The sequence below is a fragment of the Rhamphochromis longiceps genome, linkage group LG19 (assembly GCF_057381845.1).
Source record: "Rhamphochromis longiceps isolate RC_006_pf linkage group LG19, R_longiceps_female_GT1.1, whole genome shotgun sequence".
Lineage (NCBI taxonomy): Eukaryota > Metazoa > Chordata > Actinopteri > Cichliformes > Cichlidae > Rhamphochromis > Rhamphochromis longiceps.
In genome coordinates, this window is record NC_140575.1 from 16,804,131 (window position 1) to 16,824,642 (window position 20,512).

Here is a 20,512-nt window from a genome sequence, read left to right on the forward strand (position 1 = left end):
GGCAACGCAACCATGACTGTGATGGATCCGCTTGCTAGTAATACGCCATGTGAGCAGTCTACTGAAAAGCAAAAGCAAAAAGCTTTTTTCCTCTCATTTCTTTTGCTCTAGCGATCTGGGTTAGATTCAATTGATTTTGAGTCGTTTCTCTCTCTCCAGCTCTTCAGTAAAAGGGAATATTCTGTAATATTTATTAGTTCCATGTCCAACATGATCTGCTCTGTTTTGTCAGCCCAGGTTCAACACAGGACTACAAATCAAGCTTTTTTCAGGACTTTTTTCCTTTCCCATTTTCTTTAGTTGACAAACTCTTCTCCGATTGGTATCTGATTCTTCAACTGATAATGCTGACATTAATCAAAAACAATATTAGGAGATGATTCAAAAGGTCTGGGATGAAGCTAGGCTTTCTAGGCTTTCAGGCCCTAACCCTGGGATAGGATGTAAAGGACTATAGGAAAGGAATTGGGAGCAGTAAGCAGGCAAAATGAAAAACATGACATTAAAGCAGATTAACACAAATAAATGAATATCAGGATTGCATCACCTTGAATAAGAATTAGCAAAACTGCTAAAAATGTGTTTTATTGAATACATTTCATGTCTACAAAGAGATGACTGAGAGAAAAGATGTTGGTATGAAGTCTGGCACTGATACGTGAGGCTCTCGGGACCTCGAAGGGCTCATACTGAGCAGCCCTTCCCCCTGAAATCAGTCATGTCAGGTCAAATATTTCTCAGGAGAAGTGTTAGTGACGGACAGGATACCTTAGTGTTGTTGAGCTGGGCCAGTCCCGTGCAAGCATTGGCCAGCAGAAAGTCGCCGCTCAGAACAGCCATCTTATTCCCAAACTGCATGTCCTTCAGCGGGCCGTCTGAGTCCGTCCACTCCTTCAAGTTAACAATCCCACGATGCACCAGGAAGGCTGTGTGGATCAACTCTGTGATTTCTGCCAGGTTCCTCTGACTGTGAGACAGAAATCCCCCCACCAAAAACAACAATAAATCTAAAAATCACAGCTTTGTCGTCAGCAGCTTTTAAAATAGGCGTTCCTGAGGTTTGACAGTTAGAGAGCTTTTTGACAGAAACATTTTTATTGTCTTCGAGTCGGCAAAGTTTGAAAACTCATTCAAGCATTACCGCAGAGGTATGCTGATCACAAAGAAATCGGTCAAAACAAAGGACTTATGGGTTTCTTGATCTTCCACGTTCAGAAAAGGAAAACCATCTATTCAACCAATAAAGCGCCAATATTCAGGAGCTGCAGTCCTTTCACTTCAATCAAACACTTATAAAAAGAGAGGGTCTCTAAAATGTGTCAAACCATTAAATGGGACGAATTTTTAAAATGTGCCATTACCCATTGATTTGGATGTGCTAAGTCCAAATAAGATGATTAAAACAACTGACTGCAGATGTTGCCCAGCACTTTCACATCTGTTGCATTTTTAATGTTATTTAAATAAAGCTGACTTGATTGGCTATTAGATGAGTTTTAATCATAAATTACAAGCATATGTTTTCTCATCTGTTCTTTATTATGTAACAAATTAAGACATTTGTGGAGAAAAATGAATAAAGCCCTATATTAGCAGTTTAGCTTAGCTTTAGATCCACTGATAAAAAACTGTACTGAATTTAATAAAGGATGTGTTTGCAGTCACCACAGTGATTGCATTGTCGGCTACGACTCTGAACTCCAATACAAAGTCAGACGGGCACCACGCAGATATTTGGTAAATTAAAAAGCCAATATACCGGCTCACATGTTTTTCCTTTCAGACACACAGAAGTTTGTTAATCATTAGTCTGTACTTAGACAAATTACACTAAGAAGGTCGAATCCAAGGTCTGCGTCTTTTCTGGTTGTAGTTATGAGCTTTTGGTCTTACACCCGACCTGGTAGCACATCATGAAAACCAGAGCCAGTGGTCCAATATTAGAAATGTTTTATTACGTATATTTCTGAAACATTTTGGCTGTAGACCACCAAGATTTGAAACCCACGAGGAACTGTGGGAGATACATTTTCCCATCGGCTTCTATATTAATGGACGTTTTGGAACCATAGGAGCCCCCCTCCCCGCGCTGGTCATCAAAAACAACGCAACTTTAAGTACTTCTTTTATATACAGTCTACGTCAGAAACGAGCCTTTTCAGCCTTCTTCCTTTTCCCTTTAAGCCACTATTACCCTGATTGGTTGCCCTTTCTGTTCAGTGTGCCAGAGACGAGCAACGATATTAGGTACATCTCCCGACTTCAACAGCCTACAGATCCAAATGCAGAAAAAAAAAAAAAAATGTCTGCATACGCTGATCTTATTATATGAATCTTTGGCCATGTTTAATACGAGCATCCACTGTTGTAGCTGTATAAATACATGACATAAATTATGGATAAGTATAATAGGTCCCCTTTAAAATCGGAGTCGGTATCCTCAAGGGCATAAAGCAGCAGATATGTCAGACATTTTGCTGCACAGCACGTCAGTGGTTGTGTTAAAAAAAGAAATTAGGCTTATCATTAGCAAATAACAGCCTTTCTTGATTATGAGAGAAAAGACATAAACGTGGTCTTTGAATAGAGCCTTTCAGCGCAGCCTTGGGGAGGATATAATCAAATGTTGATTCAGTCATTGGTGGGGGATAATTAGGCCCCTCTCCATATGGAAGGAGCTCGCCATGCTGTGACAGGAGGGATCCATCCAGACAGGGTCGGGTGCACTGATAGCCACTTACGACCTTCTTTCAGCCGCCATGAGGACCTGATGAGCCGGTCGTCGGCTTTGAGCTTCAACTCCTTCCTAAAGACACACTCACACACACACACACACTTGTAGCCAGGTAATTGCCGTGTTCGACGACGGTGAAGGAAAAGATGTGATCAAAATTCAATAATGTCATCTATTTTGCCTCTCAATCACACCCATTGTCTGGTTGGTTTCTCTGCTCGGTGACGCAGAGCAACAACACAGAATGAGAAGTTAATAAGTTCAGGGTTTAAATAAGAGGAAATTAACAGATTGACAGGCTCGTGTTCTCAAGGTGCCTTGAAGTGATGGCTACGCTCGGTGGGCTGCACGAGGAAGACTCATTGTTTCAACAAGAGGAACAAGAAAAAGAGCCGGGGCTGATTCTGGATCGCAAAAACAACAGGCTAAAATTTATTCCAAGTCATCTTACGGTGACCCTTTTCTTTGCTTTTTCACTTGAACTAAGAGAGAGCCAAGAGACAGTCTACTCAAGCTCCACAGGGATACAGCAAAATAATATACAATACCCGACAAATGGTCATTGACACAGAAAAAAAAAGCAGCCCCTTTAGCCTTGGTTAAATCAATATACAAGAGTTTCTCTGCTGAAACCGGCTTTAAAAATGTCACTTTATGATTCTCACTTCAGAGCCTATTTGGCCAACCTTAAAGTGACTTTATTTAATGAAGCAGCTCATTTTATGCTTGTTTATGAATAAAAAATCCAGACAGCAATGTCAGTTTAAGTCTACTAAGTTAAAAAACAAACAAACAACAACTTAGCAATCGAGACACATTACAGTTTTTAAACAGAGTGACATTTTTGTCAGAGCCGTTCTTTATTTTGAAAACACTGAAACAAAACTATTTATGAATTTATCATTTTTATTTCAGTGCATAATTGTTTCAAGTAAAGTAACAATCTGGGAAAAATTTATTTTATCAGATTTTCCGAAGTACACTACACAAGAAAAAATTCTTTAACCGTAAAGGGGCAAAAAACAAAACAAAAAACTCCCATCATGTTAATACGTGAATAAAAATTTAAGTCTTAAGTTTTTCAGAAAAACATATTATGCTCATTTTATTTCCTAAACAGCCAGCAGGGGGCGACTCTCCTACCTAAAAAAAACAGTAAAAGGATGTAGAGGTCTGCAGGCAAAACAACCCCACTTTTTATTTTACTTCCTGATTACTTGAAGTTTATGGTCTTAATTGCTTGTCTTGCAAATTTTTTCATGATAATGCTCATTTTGAAAATCGCTGCCCTATTTAGAGTAAAAGAGCTGATTTGGGTTGTTTTTTTATTCTTCAAAAATCCACAAATATTATATCAAGCTACGGCAACATTTTCAGTACTTACCTAGAAGTCCTTCAAGTTAAATCACCTGTCAGTGGAGACCCAGACCTGGGCATGGATTGGTCCCCCACTTTGTCTCACATCCCCGCAGCAGCATTTTTCATTTCTGCTACATTGACCGTTACAAAAGGCCTCCACCAGTGGACAAGTTGCATGATGGTGCAGGTGTGAGTTTAGTGAACAAAAAGAAAAAAAATAATGTCTATAAATCATGCAGTATTTATCCAACCCAGGTATTTTCTACAAATATTCTTGATGTTTTATTCATGGAAGTAGAGCAGTTTTTTAGTTTGTGCTTTTTTGTATTGGTTTGTTTCTGGATGCTTATTTTGATTATATACATAAAAAGGTTGCTGGAAGAAAAAACTATCTATTTATATTTTAAGGCCAAACAAGAGATCTTTGAAAAGGTGAAGGGAGTCGCTAAAAAAAGAAAATATAAAAGATTTGAATCTGGCAGATGATCGATCAGATTGAATTAATGTAGATAATTAATTTCCCAATGTGGTTCAATGCAAAATGTTTAATTGGTGAGAATTCATTTTTTTCTTTTAGAGATAATATTATTATTATTATTTATCGTTTTAACTTCTAACAGCAGTGGAAGAAAATGAGGAAACCCAAAATGAAACTCCTGCACAAAGTACCAGAACCTCCCTGTCAGTCGAACTCCGGTGCATACAAATTCCCACTCTCCACTCTGCCAGACCTAATCAGCAGCAGTAGAGCTTGGGGAGGAAAAAGGGGGACAAGGGGGCCGATGTATAAATAGCTTTGGTGCCCAGTTGCATAGCAACCGATGCCATCTTGCAGAGGTGTAACGCCCCTCACCACGCCCCTTGTCCTGACTGTTCTGTTCAATTTCCTCCCTCCGCAGTCTGCCTCGCCATCAAACACTGCCTTGCAGATCTGTGTGCGTCCCTGTGTGCGATTTAAAGAGGTGGCCTGTCCATCACACGGCCTGCATGATGCACAGTAGCATGGTTTTCATTTGTCACAAAAAATTAAGAGGTGTGGTGGGTACAAGTTGGACTGTACATGTATGTGCCTGTGTTTCTATCCATCTATCTATCTATCATGGTGGTGCTCTGGTGAATCATCAGTGTCAGGCAGCAGAGTGGGAAATGTTTTACAAATGCTGCCTGTCAGGAGGGAGGAGACCATCCCCCGGAGGTTTCAATCACCCCCCAAACCCGCCCCACCCTGACTCCCTCCATCCTTCCATCTCGCCATCAGCAGAGGTGCTAATGAGCTCATGAGAGGTGGGGGCAGAGAAAGAGAGAGAGAGAGAGAGAGAGAGAAGAGGCAAAATAGTGCAAATGAGGTGATCAAGTCATGCTCTGTGTGTGTGTGTGTGTGTTTGGGTTCGGACCATCTATCACGCAAGTGAGAGAATGCAGCATGTTGGATTCAGTGATCCGGTGTCACAGGGATGTAACACGAGGTGACTGTGTAGAAACTCGCGGCCTTGCAGACCAAACGGGGCTGGGCTCGAGCTCCTCCACAACGCCTGGCTTATTTCAATTAGTTCTAATATTAGGATGTTTCTGCACAGACGCGGCTCCACTGCACACATGTGCCTGGTGCCAGCTTGCAGTAAGAAAGGAGGCTTTCAGGCTCCCAGCACATAGCCACGCCAAACACAGCAGTCACTTCTGGAAACCACTTGGCACACACCCACACCCCTGTTCTGAGCTGCATGCTGCTAGTTGGATATGTGTGTGGAAGCCTGAGAGGACTGTGGAGCACTGCCTAAAGTATTTTAGCATCAGAGCATCAACACCACATTAAACACTTTTTATTTAAATATGTAAAATAAACTGCTGTGATAAGTTTGTGATTTTGTTGAGCCATTTTATTGCATTTACACCATATTTAGACTTAACAGTCTGCAGCTGCTCCCTGAGGCTTTATTGCTCATTTTAAAGAACTCTAAACAACTGAGACTGAACACCTCCAGTCTGGAAACCAAGGCTGAAACTCCCTCCATCTCAAAGCAGTTTGCCAGAGTAATTGATGGCATTTTGTTGAGAACATGAATATGATGATTTCAGTTTAATACGTATTTGCGAAGATATGCCAGATTCATACTCTGGGGAGCAAATTTATATGAATCGTGTACCAATCTTAGTTTAATATTAAAATTTAACTTCTAATTAATGCCGGAATTATGGACGTCTGTAACATTTTTTAAAGCTATGACACTCAAATGGCTAACAGTGGCAAACCAACCCAATGGGGATGACTGGTTAGAGTGCATACAACCTGGGTGCAAGGTGGTAAACCCAGAAGCTCCAGCAGCCAAGAGGATGGAGGATTTGGTCCAAGCGCTACTGGAATATGATATTATTATATACTACCTGGGCTGTGGCATATATAAGCCTAAAAATATAATCTTCACCTCTCATGACCAGTGACAGCGGGGAGTTTCAGCCCAACTTAATAAGCAGACATAATAGAGCTAAAACAGTAATACTGAATAATCTTTGCACCTGTTCCCTTTCTTAAAAGCTTTAAAATTATTTATAGTATTAGCTGTTCTTCTAAATTTGTTAGTCAAGTCCGGTTGTGAAAGCCTCACACCGCAAGCTCATTGGCTATAAACTGGCATTTGCTATGTTGCTAGCCAGTAAGCATACCCATAATCCTCTTTTTCTATCGAGCAATGACGAGCTGGTCCTGGTGTTTCTTTCTGGGGTTTTTTTTCCCTGGTCCTGGTGTCTCTAAACCAGGAAAGGAAGAAATAGAGATTCTGGGTTCATCCGATTCTCAGGAAGCTGTATTACGAATGCTTTTGCAATATTTCAGGATGTGTGAGCTATTGTTTGCAGAGTCTAGCTGTGTGTCCGAGGTAAACCAGTAATATTTTACTATTTCCATGTCATTGTGTGTTCAGTACCAGTACGTCTGGTCCGATTGGACAGATCTGTTTATTTGGGTTTGAAAAATTTGAAATGAGCTTGGTTTTTTAGACACACCTATTCTTATCTTAATTAATCAGTTTTTACAAATAAATTTTTTTAATTAAATTAAAAAAAAATAATATTTGCACGAATTTTACGTGGCCGGTGTGTAAAGACCTTAACAATGACCTTTGTTTACATAATGGGCTTCATGGCTTTTTTTCCCCAGTACACCGTGAAAAACAAACAAACAAGAGACTAAGCCTCAAATTTACTGAGGTCACAGTTTCTCCTCAGACTTCCATACAACCAGAAATCTTATTACAACTAGTGGAGTCTCCCCCTGTTGGGCATGAACAAGAATGCAGGTTTAAGGTATTTCAGCAGTGGCTTCACTTTTCAGTCCCAGGAGCTGCGTCTCTCTTTTACACCATCTATAGTTTCAACTGATGCCTGGGAGGCCGCTGAGCTCGTGATACACTGACTGAGAAGTGATCGTGAGCCTTTACAGAATTCCCCTTCCCTTCTTTGGCCACATTTCTTGTCTATCCCTAGACCAAAAAAAAAAAAAAGTACTTTTTTTTTTATTATCAAATTTTCATCAACAAAAGTTTTCACACCTCATGTACATTTTTCAGGCTAAAATTTCTCCCTAATGTATTTCCCCTCACAATTACCCGGAATCTAAATATAACCGAATACAATACAAAACACTTGATCTTGCAACTGCGCCTGTATTGTCTCCATATTTCATCATATTCACAGGATGATGTAGTGCTTCATTTACAGGAATTGATATGGAGGATAACCACAGAGGACGAGATAGAATTACCTGACACGAGGATTTTATTTCACTGTTTATCCTTCAGCAGCCATGTAGCAGGGACAAAAGTGGCATCGCCTTTCTCGCTCGGCTTGCCACGCACATTTATGGCTCTACGATCCATCGCTACAGATGTTCACACTGCCCACTGTTTTCCCCCCGAACAGCACATACATGAAAAGTGAAAGCCTGGCTGCCTGTGTGTGGTTACAGATTTGATTTAGCAGCCATGCAACTGCAAATGAAGGTGGAACATTTAACCTTCAATGAGAAAAACAACCAGCTGCAGTTTTCATGTTATGTATTATAAAGAAAAAAAAAAAAAGCAGAGACGAGTGTTTTAATTGATATTTGCTAACCAAATCTAATTACTAATAAGCAGAGACATAATTATCACAACAGTATCACGATTTGAGGTGATTTACCTGGGGTAGATGCCACTGACCATGTCTTGGGCTAGGAGATCGGAGGCGGCGTGGCTTGGCCCTGCGGCTTTAGACAGCAGCAGGACAACCAGTCCCCTCATCTGAAGGTTGTTCTTACTGTCATAGACGAAGCCTCTGCAACGAAACAGCATCAGCATTAAAGCGCTGCCTCTCACATGCAGCACTCTTCATTGTGTGTAGTGACAACAAAAGCAGCAATGTTTTGGCAAAGACACAGAGTGTGAAGTCAGGACCAGCTGGAAGTCTATCACAGGGCAGACACAGAGCACAACCATTCACACCCATTTTTACACCTATGGCTAATCTAGAATCACCAATTAATACATGAATTTGGGATGAAGCCAGAGCGCTGGGAGGCCCCACGCAGGCAAAAGTACATCCAAAAAAGACCTCTGCCAACCAGCCGTGTTCAAACTCACAGGAAGATGTAGCAGGTACCACTTATGCTTACTCCACCTACTGATGTTTTGCAGACATGTGACCAATAACCACGTGATGTCAACTTGCCTTACATTTTCGACATGTGACAATGATGAGTGAAAAGCTCCGATCAGACAAGCCTAAAAACCTATCCTAAACCTAACCTATCTCTCTCTAATCCTAACCTCTGAGTTGGACACAAACCAGCTGCAGGCATGAGGCACAACTCCGCAGGTGAACCTGCTCCATTTTTGGTTTGCAACACAATTTTTCCACCTTGGATAGTAGTTAGTTTTTCTGCAAAATACTATGGGCAACTGTGGCAATCTGCTGGCAACCAAAGCAATGACTTTTGGTGCAACACCTTTGAATTCGATGCCACCCAGAGGAATCTGGCAAAGTGCACGTGGCGCCATCTGAATGACCTCAATATCTGCTTCACCACCACCTCGGTTTAATTCTTAGAAGGCAGTGAAAGCTAAAGTTAGGGAATATAAAGCATCATGTTCCACTGGCATGGGATGGTAATACTTTTATAAAGTTACAGTTAATAAACTTTTAATTTAAACAGCTAAAACAGAGCAGTAATTGTCTTATTATCTACTGTAATAAAGCAGATGTGCATGAGTCAGAATAATCAACATTTATCTTGGTATTTCTCTCAGTTCATCATTTGTCTAAAATAAGATGTTTTAGCTCCTCCTCCTTCTAAGATCACACTTCTTCTGATTGGTTGCCCTGCAAAAACAGTAGGTCTGCTCTCACATTCAGAGATGACCATATTTTTGATATCCCTACTGTTAGACACCCATACATGCAGCATATTTGTTTCTCTGATCAGAAGTGTTATTTATCCAACAAAGGAGCTTTTCAAAATATTGCACATTGCATGCAGCAGTAGTATCGCACTTCTGCATATTCATTTAATGCCATGTTAATTTATAGTTACTGCTAAACTTTATTCCTGAACACAGAAAATAACAAGAAAAAAATGATAATTTTTTTACTGCAGGACTTTTTTTCTTTTGGATTTGAAGGGTTGTGGTGATGGAGGTGGTCGTGGTATTCCCACCCCCTTCACCAACAATCTTCTGAGGTGTTCACAGAGGCACACGCACACCCACGAAGACACACACACAAACACACAGAGGCCAGTGGTAGCTGCTTGTGTGGTGGGCAGATTAAATATCTTTTTAGTCTCTCTGGGGAGCGGTTAGACAGAGCACCTCTAATCCTGTCCCTATGGGAGCCCCTTGTGCCATGAATCACGCTCTCGTTAGGGGCTCCGAGGCAGACGAGCAGCCACGCCCCCCTCTGCTCGAAGCCCAGACAGCGGCCTTACCAACCTCGAGCCCCCACCCTCTCTGACCCACCCCTGCGCCACAGAGGGGGGGAACCCTAGACAGATAGTGGATGTGAGAGACGGAGCATGAAGAGAGGGAGGGGACGGAGGGAGATGGAGGGAATAGAGGCCAGACAGAAATGGGAAAGCGTGAAAAGATGACAGAAGAAAGAAAGAGGAGTGATTCACAGTGTTGTGCTACCAGGAGGAAAAATGCCCCCGAGCTTTGCCCCCCCCCTCCAAAAAAAAAAAGAAATAGAAAAAAAAACCCCAATCACATAAAACACCTCAGTTTCCAGAAATTTATGATGACACTGTGCAGGGCTGTCTTTCATCGCAGCTCAGAAGATTTATTTATGGCTACTTTAAATTTCTACCCAGTTGGAAAATAGTTGCTGAGACCGGGGCGCTGATGAACGCAGCAGCACGGCCCGTTGAGCTAAACCGACCAGAGAGCGAAAATTATGAAGCTGTGGAGTCCAGGGAAGCCTGTGGCCTGAGGGTGGCAGATGATTAATATTTATGTCACCATCCGCACCAGCATACATCAATCAATCACAAACGCCCTCCTGCAAAGGGTGCAAAGGGGGTGGGGCAAAAAGATGATGTGGTAGAAGAGAGCGGGAGCAGAAAGAGAGAAATGGGCTGCTGTCATTTTAAAAGGGTTGCGAACAGGTCACCACGCCTTCTGCTCTGCTACTGCAGCCCAGGAATTCGGGAACTTTAGCCACCGTCCAGTACCGGCAGGGATTAATGCATGCAAATGTATGACCTCACATGTGGCGTCGTATTGATCCCGTGTCTGCCTTATCCCCCCCAGTTTGCCAGGATTTAACAGATTTTATGCAATGCATCTGCCTCTACAGTGCACAGCAGATACATTAAGATGATGATATGTTTAGAGTATTGACTAACAGTTTAAACCGGTTTCCAGGATTTGACTCATATTTCCATAAAGTCAGGTGTACAGCAGGCAGTTCCTCACTGTAAAGCACAATGTGTAGCTGCTTTTAATAACACTGAAAGGATCCACTGATTCTTCGACTCTCTGTGATCCACGGTCCTTCTGCATTTAGTATTAAGAAAAAATTCTTTAAGACATAAAGTGGTTTGATCAATGTGACATTTTCAAACTATTGTGTGTATCATTTCAATCAATATGACCACCTATGCCACATGCTGAAACTACCATTTAAAGTTGAACCAAACCATAGCGTTTGAGGTTTTCTCCAATATTTTTTAAGAAAGAGTACCAATCCTTTTTCTGTTTCTTCACACCAATTTTGGCCCATCTTTATATACTTTTTAGGTCGGCACTTTTGTAAATACTCACAGTATGAAAGTGAAATATCCTAAAGCTATTGTGCAAAAACTAATAACAATACGTTTCTAAAGGGGCCAGGTAAGAGGCAGTTGTCGATGTTTTATTTTCTCTTCTCAGTAGTTTAAAATTATCATGTAGAGCAGAGAAGAATTAAAAACTGATTCTCTTGCCAAGTTATACACAACCAAACTTAATGGATAAAAATAATAAGGCAGATTTCAATGTTTTGTCACATTTCACAGCAACTAAGCGCACCATCTCATCTTCATTTTATTTGTCATTTTGCATTTATGTGTGTACATTTTAATTCATTTAAATAGTCCAAATTTGTAATTCTAAATTGACTATAGGTATGAATGTTAGTGTGAATGGTTCCCTGTGTCTATGTGTTAGGCCTGTGACAGATTGGCGACCTGTCCATGGTGTACACTTTGATAGCTGAGACAAGCTCCAGATCCCCTGTGATGCTGAATTGGATAAGTGGAAGAAAATAAATTAATTGCAGTGCTGGAACTGGATGCAGAGTGGTAACAGCATAGACTGTATATAAAAAATGGACAAAGCCTGCATAAATGCTAAAGTTGATTTTGGACTCAACGTTAGCATTTTGGGGGGTTTTTTAGAGTCAGAAATGATGGTATTTGGATGACAGAGTGAAGCTAGTGAAGCAAGTTATCAGCTAGTTTTATTAACACTATTCTTAGCCTTTCTGCTAATTTATCCCAGTGGGCACTTATGATACTGCAACAAACAGAACAGAACAGAAAAGAAAAGAAAAGAAAGTGCTGCTGCAAAACGATCAGTCACTAGTCCTTGTTTAACACATTATTCCATCGAAAATCTACAGCCTATGCAAAATGGAAACTAGCCTCTTTTTTCTAATTTAACACAAATTAAAGTCTTTTTTTATAACACATTTGAAGGTTAAACACTGGCAGCAGCTACTTGTTCACATATTTGCTATTGGGAGTGTTTTTGTCTCTTCAGCAGTTCTTGTCTTGCTCTGGACTATTCAAAAGACCTCCGCCTATCTCATCTATTCTTTTGTACACTATGTTATAACCCTTCAGTCATGCCCACTGTGGGGGCTGAAGATCACATGCAAAGAGTAGAAGCCAGTAGAAGGGAGTTCTAGTCGAAGTCAAACTCTCAAGGACTGTCCTTAAAGCAAATAAAGTTTCTTCTCTCTGGGCTGCAGGCCTCTCGCTGTAACTCCACACTTTGGGGTGAAGTTAGCTGAGCTGCAGTTTTTGAGAATGAAAGGAAAGGAAAAACCGAAACCCAACTCCACGAGGGTCTGCCTGTCTGCTATTGTGGATATTTTTATCTGCCGCGCGTCTATGGCGGAGACACAGAGGGAAATACGAACCAGCCAACCCAAGCTGACAGTGAGGAGTCAGACTGTCAAGAGGTCTGCTACACCCCTCCCCCCCCACAGCCTCCCCACCCCCTGCTGCTACAACACCCAAATGGATTGTCATATCAGATTTAGGTGTATAGGTTATTACACCCTTGGGTTCCTGTTTCCAACACACCCGTCCGCATGGCAGGATTGAGTTCGAGGACTCTTCTTGTTTTCTTTCCTTAGTGCTGTTCCTGATTTCTTTTGATAAAGCAAAGTTCAGGTAACTCCCCGGATAAAGTTCAGGGATAATAATGAGTGCCGAGCATTTTTAGTCACTTCCTCTAAAATCCTTCACTGGACGTAAATGAAGGACAAACATATTTCTGAACTTGCTTTTGCACCATATAAACTGTTGCAAAAAATTAAAAAAAGCTTTTGGACTGTGAACTGAGAATATTGTCTGCGGTTCATCTACAATAAATCTTTATTATAGACAGACACATAAAGTTGCAAATCACACAGTTGTGATTTTTGTGTCTTTATTGAATTCACTGGTTGGAAAAACAGAGTCAGTGGGTCTGAAATGTCTTGATTGAACAGCCCTCTTCAGAACAGGACTCTGATTCTTACTCTAAAAACAAGTTTCTTTTGAACTTTGGATCATTATCCTCTTTCCTCACTTAGACAACCTCTCCTAAGCTTCAGGTCATGGACCGCTTTCCTCTTCTCCTCCTTCAATAATTACAAAGCACAACACACATCAAGTAGCAAAGCTGACCCTAACCTGGATGGTTCCACCACCATGCTTCACAGTTTGGATTAAGCTTTTGTCCTGCAGTGGCATTTTTCCATCGATCCATTCGCTTCCGCTTATCCTTTTCAGGGTCACGGGGGGCCCTGGAGCCTAGATCAGCTGTCATAGGGCACGAGGAGGGGTACACCCTGGACAGGTTGCCAGTCTGTCGCAGGGCCACCACACAGAGACAGACAACCATTCGCACATTCACACCTATGGGGCAAACCCCCCCCCCAAACCCTCCTTTGAGCAAGTGTTTTAGCAACAGTGGAAAGGAGAAACTCCCTTTTAACAGGAAGAAACCTCCAGCACAACCAGGCTCAAGCAGGGTTTCAGTGCTGTAGTTCTGTCTGTAACCAGACTGAAATTAAGCAAAGATACTGTTTCCTTCAACAATCTGGAGCTGACGAGCAACAGCTTTGGCCAAGGAGTTTGGAAATAAACAAGAGTTTGGAAATTGGCCTCGAATTATTGTTTCCCTGGATGTTTTAAAGTAATCTGGACTACAGCCAGATGAAAGGGATTGATTGATAATAGTGTGAGAATATATCCAAAAGATCTGGGGAAGAAACTGATTTGAACTTGGACAACAGAACTGGGTGAGAGACTTGGAGTGGTTGAAGAGGTACAGACTCACAACACAAACTTCTTTCTTCCTGTCTATACTCTTAAAAGTTTTTATGGAGGTGTTTGTATATAAAAAAATCACTCTGAGCTTTATTTATGAGCAATGTTATACCTAAAAACCTTGTAGTAATTGACTTTTTTTGCATTTCTGATTCATGCGGTGATACATTTGTAAAAATCCTTGAATTAAACACGTTAAAAAACTGGAAAAACAACTTTTGCACCTGATTTATGTTCTACAAAATTATGTTGGTGCAATAGTTGCCCTTACAATTTTAGCAAATTTGTAATACAAAGATATATATCCTCTGTTTAGGTAACCAACCGGGGAGTTTCGGGGTGATTTCTATTAGTTTATATCTTTAACATGTTTAATTGTAGTGTTGCACCTTAAGTCATCAAAGAAATCCTGCTCATTCCAAATATTTCTTGCAACTAAATGAACCAAATTCAGCCCAAAAACACTTTTGTACAAGAACTCAGTCTTTATTAAATCTCAGCCAGTGGCCCCATTCTCTTCACATACAGCAAATTTTCTGCTGAATTGTTATGAGGGTTAATTTGTTTCTTCCTGCAGAGAGCTCCACACTTCAGAGTCAAGGCTAGTGCCAAACTTCTTAGCAGAAGAGCCTACAGTTGCTATCATGTCACATGTAGCTAATACATGTTATTGTAAGACAGAACAGCAATCAGAGTAATGCATTTAGTATCGGTTTATACGTTTCCTCGCATCTGCCAGTCTTGCAGTCAAAGCTGGGAAATTAACAGGCTATTAGCTGGCTTTACTTATGATATTATAGTATTCACATCAAACTATGGACACTTTCAAACACTTGACCACAGACTAAAGTGAGTCCTCCCTGTACCCCTGCATCAAAATGTAAAGAATGAAGCACTGAAATTTACGTGTATGCACTTTTCCAAATACACATAATTAAACTCCACTCTCAACGCATCGGCTGTTGCTTGACTCAAAGAAAAAACAACAACAAAAAAAAAAAACCCCAAACAATAACTGCTGGTTGTGGTCAGCTGTTCTGTAACCTGACGGTGACAGAGTAATGAAAGGATATACGAGGATAAATGAGGTCAAGTGCAGTTGTACAGTTGGCTTGGACTGTCCTATCATTATTTCATGGCAAACTAATGAAATAAAATAAAATCTCTGGATTAGATTTAATGTCTAAGACCACAGAAGAAAGTCGAAGAGGACAACTGATGAATTTCCTTGGTTCAGAAAAACATCTTCTCAACATCTGAGTCAAGAACACTCTGGAGGACATGTCACAGTCTACATTCAAGACTACATTCATGAATGAAAACAGAGGATTTACAGCAAGGTGCAAACCACCGGTTACACGCAAGAACAGGCAAGCCATTTTAGACCTTAACAGAGAACACCTAAAAGAACCTGCACCGAGATCTGAAGCATATCACATTTGTCAAACATGGTGTAGACGTGGGCATGTATGCCTGCCAGCACCACAGGTAGAGTTTACAGAAGAGAAGCATGACCTCAGAGGTGTACAGGGCTACACTCTCTGCTCAGATTCAGCCAAATGTTGCAGACAGAGCTCCACAGGGGAAATCAATAATCAGCCGACGCACACTGCAAAAGCAACCCAAGAATGGAATATTCTTCAATGACCAAGTCAGTCACCTGATCTCAACCCAAGAGAGTATGCCTGTACAGTTATTAAATACAAAACGGAGGGCAGTGAGACCCATAAACAGGCAGTAAAGCATCTAAAGGAAGGAAATGCTGTATATGGTGATTTCTATGGGTTCTAGACTCCAGCAGGTCATTGACTGCCAAAGATACGACAAGAAAATAAACAATGCTTTTATTTAAAGGTATGTTAGTTCGTCTAAATACATCTGAGGCTCTGAAATAGCTGTAACACCTAAAGTAGTAATGCAGAATTATTTTTAAACCCCTCAAGTTAAAACTGAAATTACGCACTTTATTCCCATATTTCCCTAAAAATCAAGTTTTTAACGTATTTTAGCTAGCTGCATTTTCTAGATGTTATTTTTTTATTTTTTGCAGTTATCTATAATAAACTCGCTATCTTTGTGTTTCTTTGTATTTATGGGGACCTGGTGAACCCGGTGTTTACCTGGCAGTGTTGAGGAGAGGGTGCTGAGTGCCGACCAACTTCCTCAGGTGCATGGCAACGTTACTGAGCTCGTCACTGAGGAGGCAGCGGAGGCTCATGAAGGAAGTCGGATATCCCACGATCTTCTCAGCATCGGAGACAACTTTGCTCCAGTTTGAGGATCCAGAGCTGGAGAACAGACTCAGCGTCCTCAGACGTCCTCGGCTGGACAAAGCCACGCAGGACAGTCGTGACCAACAAGGTGAAAACATCTTCTCTCCTACTTAAAAACACTCGAGTAGCCCACAGCTGCTTCTGACAGCAGCTACTGCAAGTTTAAACCGCTCATTCAATGACATGTGGCAGCTAATGCTGCCACATGTCATTGAGCCGAACCGCGTTTAAAAACACGTAAAAAATAATCTCGAAACTAAACAAACAGAAAGTCAAAGTCAGAATATACAGTTGTATTTCACTACCCACGACCTGCCACTGCAAGCCGCCATTTTTACACACGTGATACGTTACGTCGAAATACGTAGTTAGGGCTGTTATCACATTCCGCCACGCCCCTGCTCCGGAGAGCACGCCCAACCAAACTCCTTTTTAAAAAAGGGGTATTTTAAAAGTTTGGGGCGGTGTTTTAATCGAAATATCACAAGGTGAGTATATATATCATAAAAAAAAAATTATTTTTTATTTTGACACAGTTTATTCAGCGGCAAGACCCTACATGTGACGACAGTAAAATATTAGTGACAGCGCCATATTAGAGTCACTGAATTTGTAGATATGTGAGATTTTCTTTCCCAACCTAACCGTACAAAATGAACTGTATAGAAGCTTCTGCCTCTGCCAGGCAAAGGTAACTCCAGTCAGTAATGTTTTACTTTTACGGAGTATGTTCAATTTTCAACTTCCTTTTGAGTAAGTTCAAATTCATAGAAATGTAACTCAAAATTTAGACCTAGTGAGTCAGAATTTTGAGATGCTCACCTGAAATTGGCTTATGGGCAGCAAATAAATAAATAAATAAATAATGAAAACACCAAAGGTCGGTTGCGGGAAAAAAATCCATATTGTTCATTGACTAAAAAATGTTTTAGTTTTTACTATACATGTGTTGAGATTATTTTCATTTAACACTTTTGTCTCACAAATTTGCTATTTTTATGGTAAGTTTGTCATGGTTTTTCCTCCTAAATTTAATACTTTTATTTTATATAAGCATGCAGAGGTGAGCTATTATTATTATTTTTATTATTATTATTGTTATTGTTGTTATTATAGTGTAATTAATAAGCTAATCTTTTTTGGTCACTTGTTAAAAATTGCACTGCTGTCAGCACCAGCTTTTTAAGAGAAAATGTTTTATAATCCAGGATCAGAAAAGCAGGTGAGTAAACCAGTAAATACAGACCTTCAGAGTGTTGGTAGGAATCAAACTGGAATGTATGCTGGCGCCAGTGAAACTGACCGACGTAAATGAATATGTTATTTAGTGTCTTTCCACAAGTCTGAATGAAGACACTGAAGCAGAATGGAGTAAAATATAAATACTGACCAAATAAGGAAAAAAATGTGTTTTTGATTTAATCAAAACTAAACTTTAACACCTAAACTAAACATCTATCGTCACTCTCCACAATGATAGCTCAATATTTTGTGGGTTGTTTAACCATAAAAGCCTCCACACACATCAATGACAACAGCACTCACCAACAGCAACAGCCTCTCAGAGCAAGACTGCAAAACATGCTCATTAATGGCTTGATGAACATATCAAAGACCACGTGGTGTTGACCCATCCACCAGATCTCCCCAGATCACATCAAACAGATGGATTTTTCTATTTGGAGGAAATCAAGCTAGTACAACCATTCCTGTTTATCTCTGGATTTTTGAAATGAAAATCCAGAGGTTACAAATGACTTAATTAGTTGAGCCTGAAACAATGTAAGATAATCTACTAATATATAGAAACAATTATTTTAAAACAAGCAAAACTGTAAACTGTCAAAATGTTAAGTTATCATTAACATGTGTTATCCAGAAGTGAGCAAAGATCAAGAAAGGTCTCTGCATAGCAGAAAGAGCAGTGTCTGTGGTCTGCTAATGTGAGGGCCCATCTGCTTTCCATTTGAGTTGGATGTTATTACATACACATTTGTAAAGCTGCTGAATGAGGGCAGCACTGCTCTGTGATTTAATGTGTTTTATATGTAATGTGTGATCATTAGAGAACATCAGTTCTCCTCAGTTTTGTAAAAAAGCAGCCCTCTTTCTTTCTTTCTTTCTTTCTTTCTTTCTTTCTTTCTTTCTTTCTAACTGACAGTGACATTATTTTGCTCCTGCTTCAAACAGCTGTGAGTTTCATATTCAGTCAGATTACAGCAACTTAAAGACATACTTCCTGAGATTTTAGGCCACTATGCACTCACTTTTGGTTAAATTGTGGTTTAGGCCTTCCCTAACTTATTATGTGTTTGTATTCAGGCAAATGTCAGATAAGAAAACCATGAATTTTAATGTCATGTCACATACTTCAGCTAAGGAAAACCCCTTGAAAATATCAACTGATTTCAAACTGTAATAATGAAAAGTGAGCGTCCTCATGTTGCAGTTCATGTAACCCAATCTTTGTGACTATATAACCGTTCCACAGTGTGATAAGGTAATGCCCTCACAGCCTCAGTGGTTTAACAAAGCTTTCATTGAATCCTCCTCCATCTGCTTATAACAGGACTGCAGAGAAGTCTGTCAAGGACAGCTTACACAACATAGAGCTGCATCCTCTTTTACTGTAGCCACTTACAAAACACACACAGATACAACGTTCTTGTGTTTAGGCAGTAGGAAAACTGCACTTTGTAACTGAGCCATGTATTCCTTTTGGTGATTTTGAGCAAAGAAGGTTAGGATCAAATTTAGTTTTAGCAAATTTGTACCAGAATTCTACTGATTCATGTAAGATTGCACACTCTGAGAAAATAAAGTACATTATTGTATCTTTAGAGATGCATTTGGGCTGTACCCTCTAAGGTACTTCTCTTTTACCCTAGACAGGACTTTAAAGGACCTTGAAAAATCTGGATAAGATACTTTATCTAAATAAAAGTCTAAATGAACTAAAAGAATATGATTTAAAAAGCTGAATCTAAGACACTATGAAGTCAGTAAGTCAGTGAGCTCAGATATGAGTGGACGGTTCAGACTGATAAAGAATTAAACTTGTCAGTTGTATTAAATGTTTTTATGCATCTTAAATAAAGGTATAATTTTAAAATCCAAGACTAGAAGTTTTACAGAATTTTGGTTTACATTAGGCCAAACACAGACCAGATGTTGAAAGACCTTAAAATTATACACATGTACCCTTAAGTCCAGTAATTTGCTTTAGGGTGTACACAGGTGTGGATTTTACATGTACGATCAAAAATTCACTTCGACTGTAGCCCTTTTTCAAAGTGTTAGATTTAAATTACACTAAACCAGACTGCTGTAAACCTGGGGGAGCACATTAAAGAAAGGGCTCCTGTCATGTAGCTGAGCTGCCACTTTGCAAGGCATGGCAAGAGCATGTAACACACAAGTCATCTCACCCTGACCCCACATCACGGTTCACAGCTCCTGTTCCTGCTGATTTTCCGGCTCAAATGGGTGTCACTATGCCACAAGCAGCCTCAGCAGCAGCAGCACTCTCAGCAGCTTCCCTTATTGTAATTCCACTTTAAGGCAGAGGGATGCATGAACCTCACGGCCTTGTATTCAAAGAAATATCACAGAGTAAAGGGCAGCTGGATCAGTTTTGTATGACACAAAGAAAATGATGCATTTTAGACATGAGGAAAAAACACAATTTGTAAACATTCAGTCACATTGTCTTGTTTAAAGAGCTTTGCAAGACCAGCATGTACCGGCATGAATGTACAGTATATGCGATAATGTGTATACTGAGCTGATACATGTTTTCCTCCGGAACAATCAGACTCAATCAATATGGCCTACCGTGATTTATTAGGACAGATTTTTTTTTTACTGTAGAATATTGGATGGTAATGGAACAACTGCAGTAAACAGGATTGATCAGTATAGTGGAAACCACATTGTATAGATCAGCTCTGGAATTGATTTACATTTAAACTGTTGGACTCGTGCTCACAGTTGTATTGGAAAGAGAAATGTCCTGTAGGACTTCTGTAGTATCACTCTCATGAATCTTTCAAGTCTCTGCAAACAGGTGTAATCAGAATAAACCTCAAACTAAGTAAA

The 20,512-nt window shown here is 40.2% G+C and overlaps 1 protein-coding gene across 1 annotated transcript in view; it reads right to left on the reverse strand.

Annotated features, from left to right (window-relative positions):
• Positions 1 to 16,753, reverse strand: part of pdss2 (prenyl (decaprenyl) diphosphate synthase, subunit 2) — a 33,298-nt gene extending 16,545 nt beyond the window's left edge. The window contains exons 1-3 of the mRNA XM_085391039.1: positions 16,262 to 16,753; positions 8,267 to 8,401; positions 769 to 967 (exon numbers count right to left, since the gene is read on the reverse strand). Of these exons, the coding sequence (XP_085247165.1) occupies positions 769 to 967; positions 8,267 to 8,401; positions 16,262 to 16,512 (585 nt within the window). The 5' untranslated portion in view covers positions 16,513 to 16,753. The remainder of the gene's footprint in view (positions 1 to 768; positions 968 to 8,266; positions 8,402 to 16,261) is intronic.
• Positions 16,754 to 20,512: the final 3,759 nt, after the last annotated feature.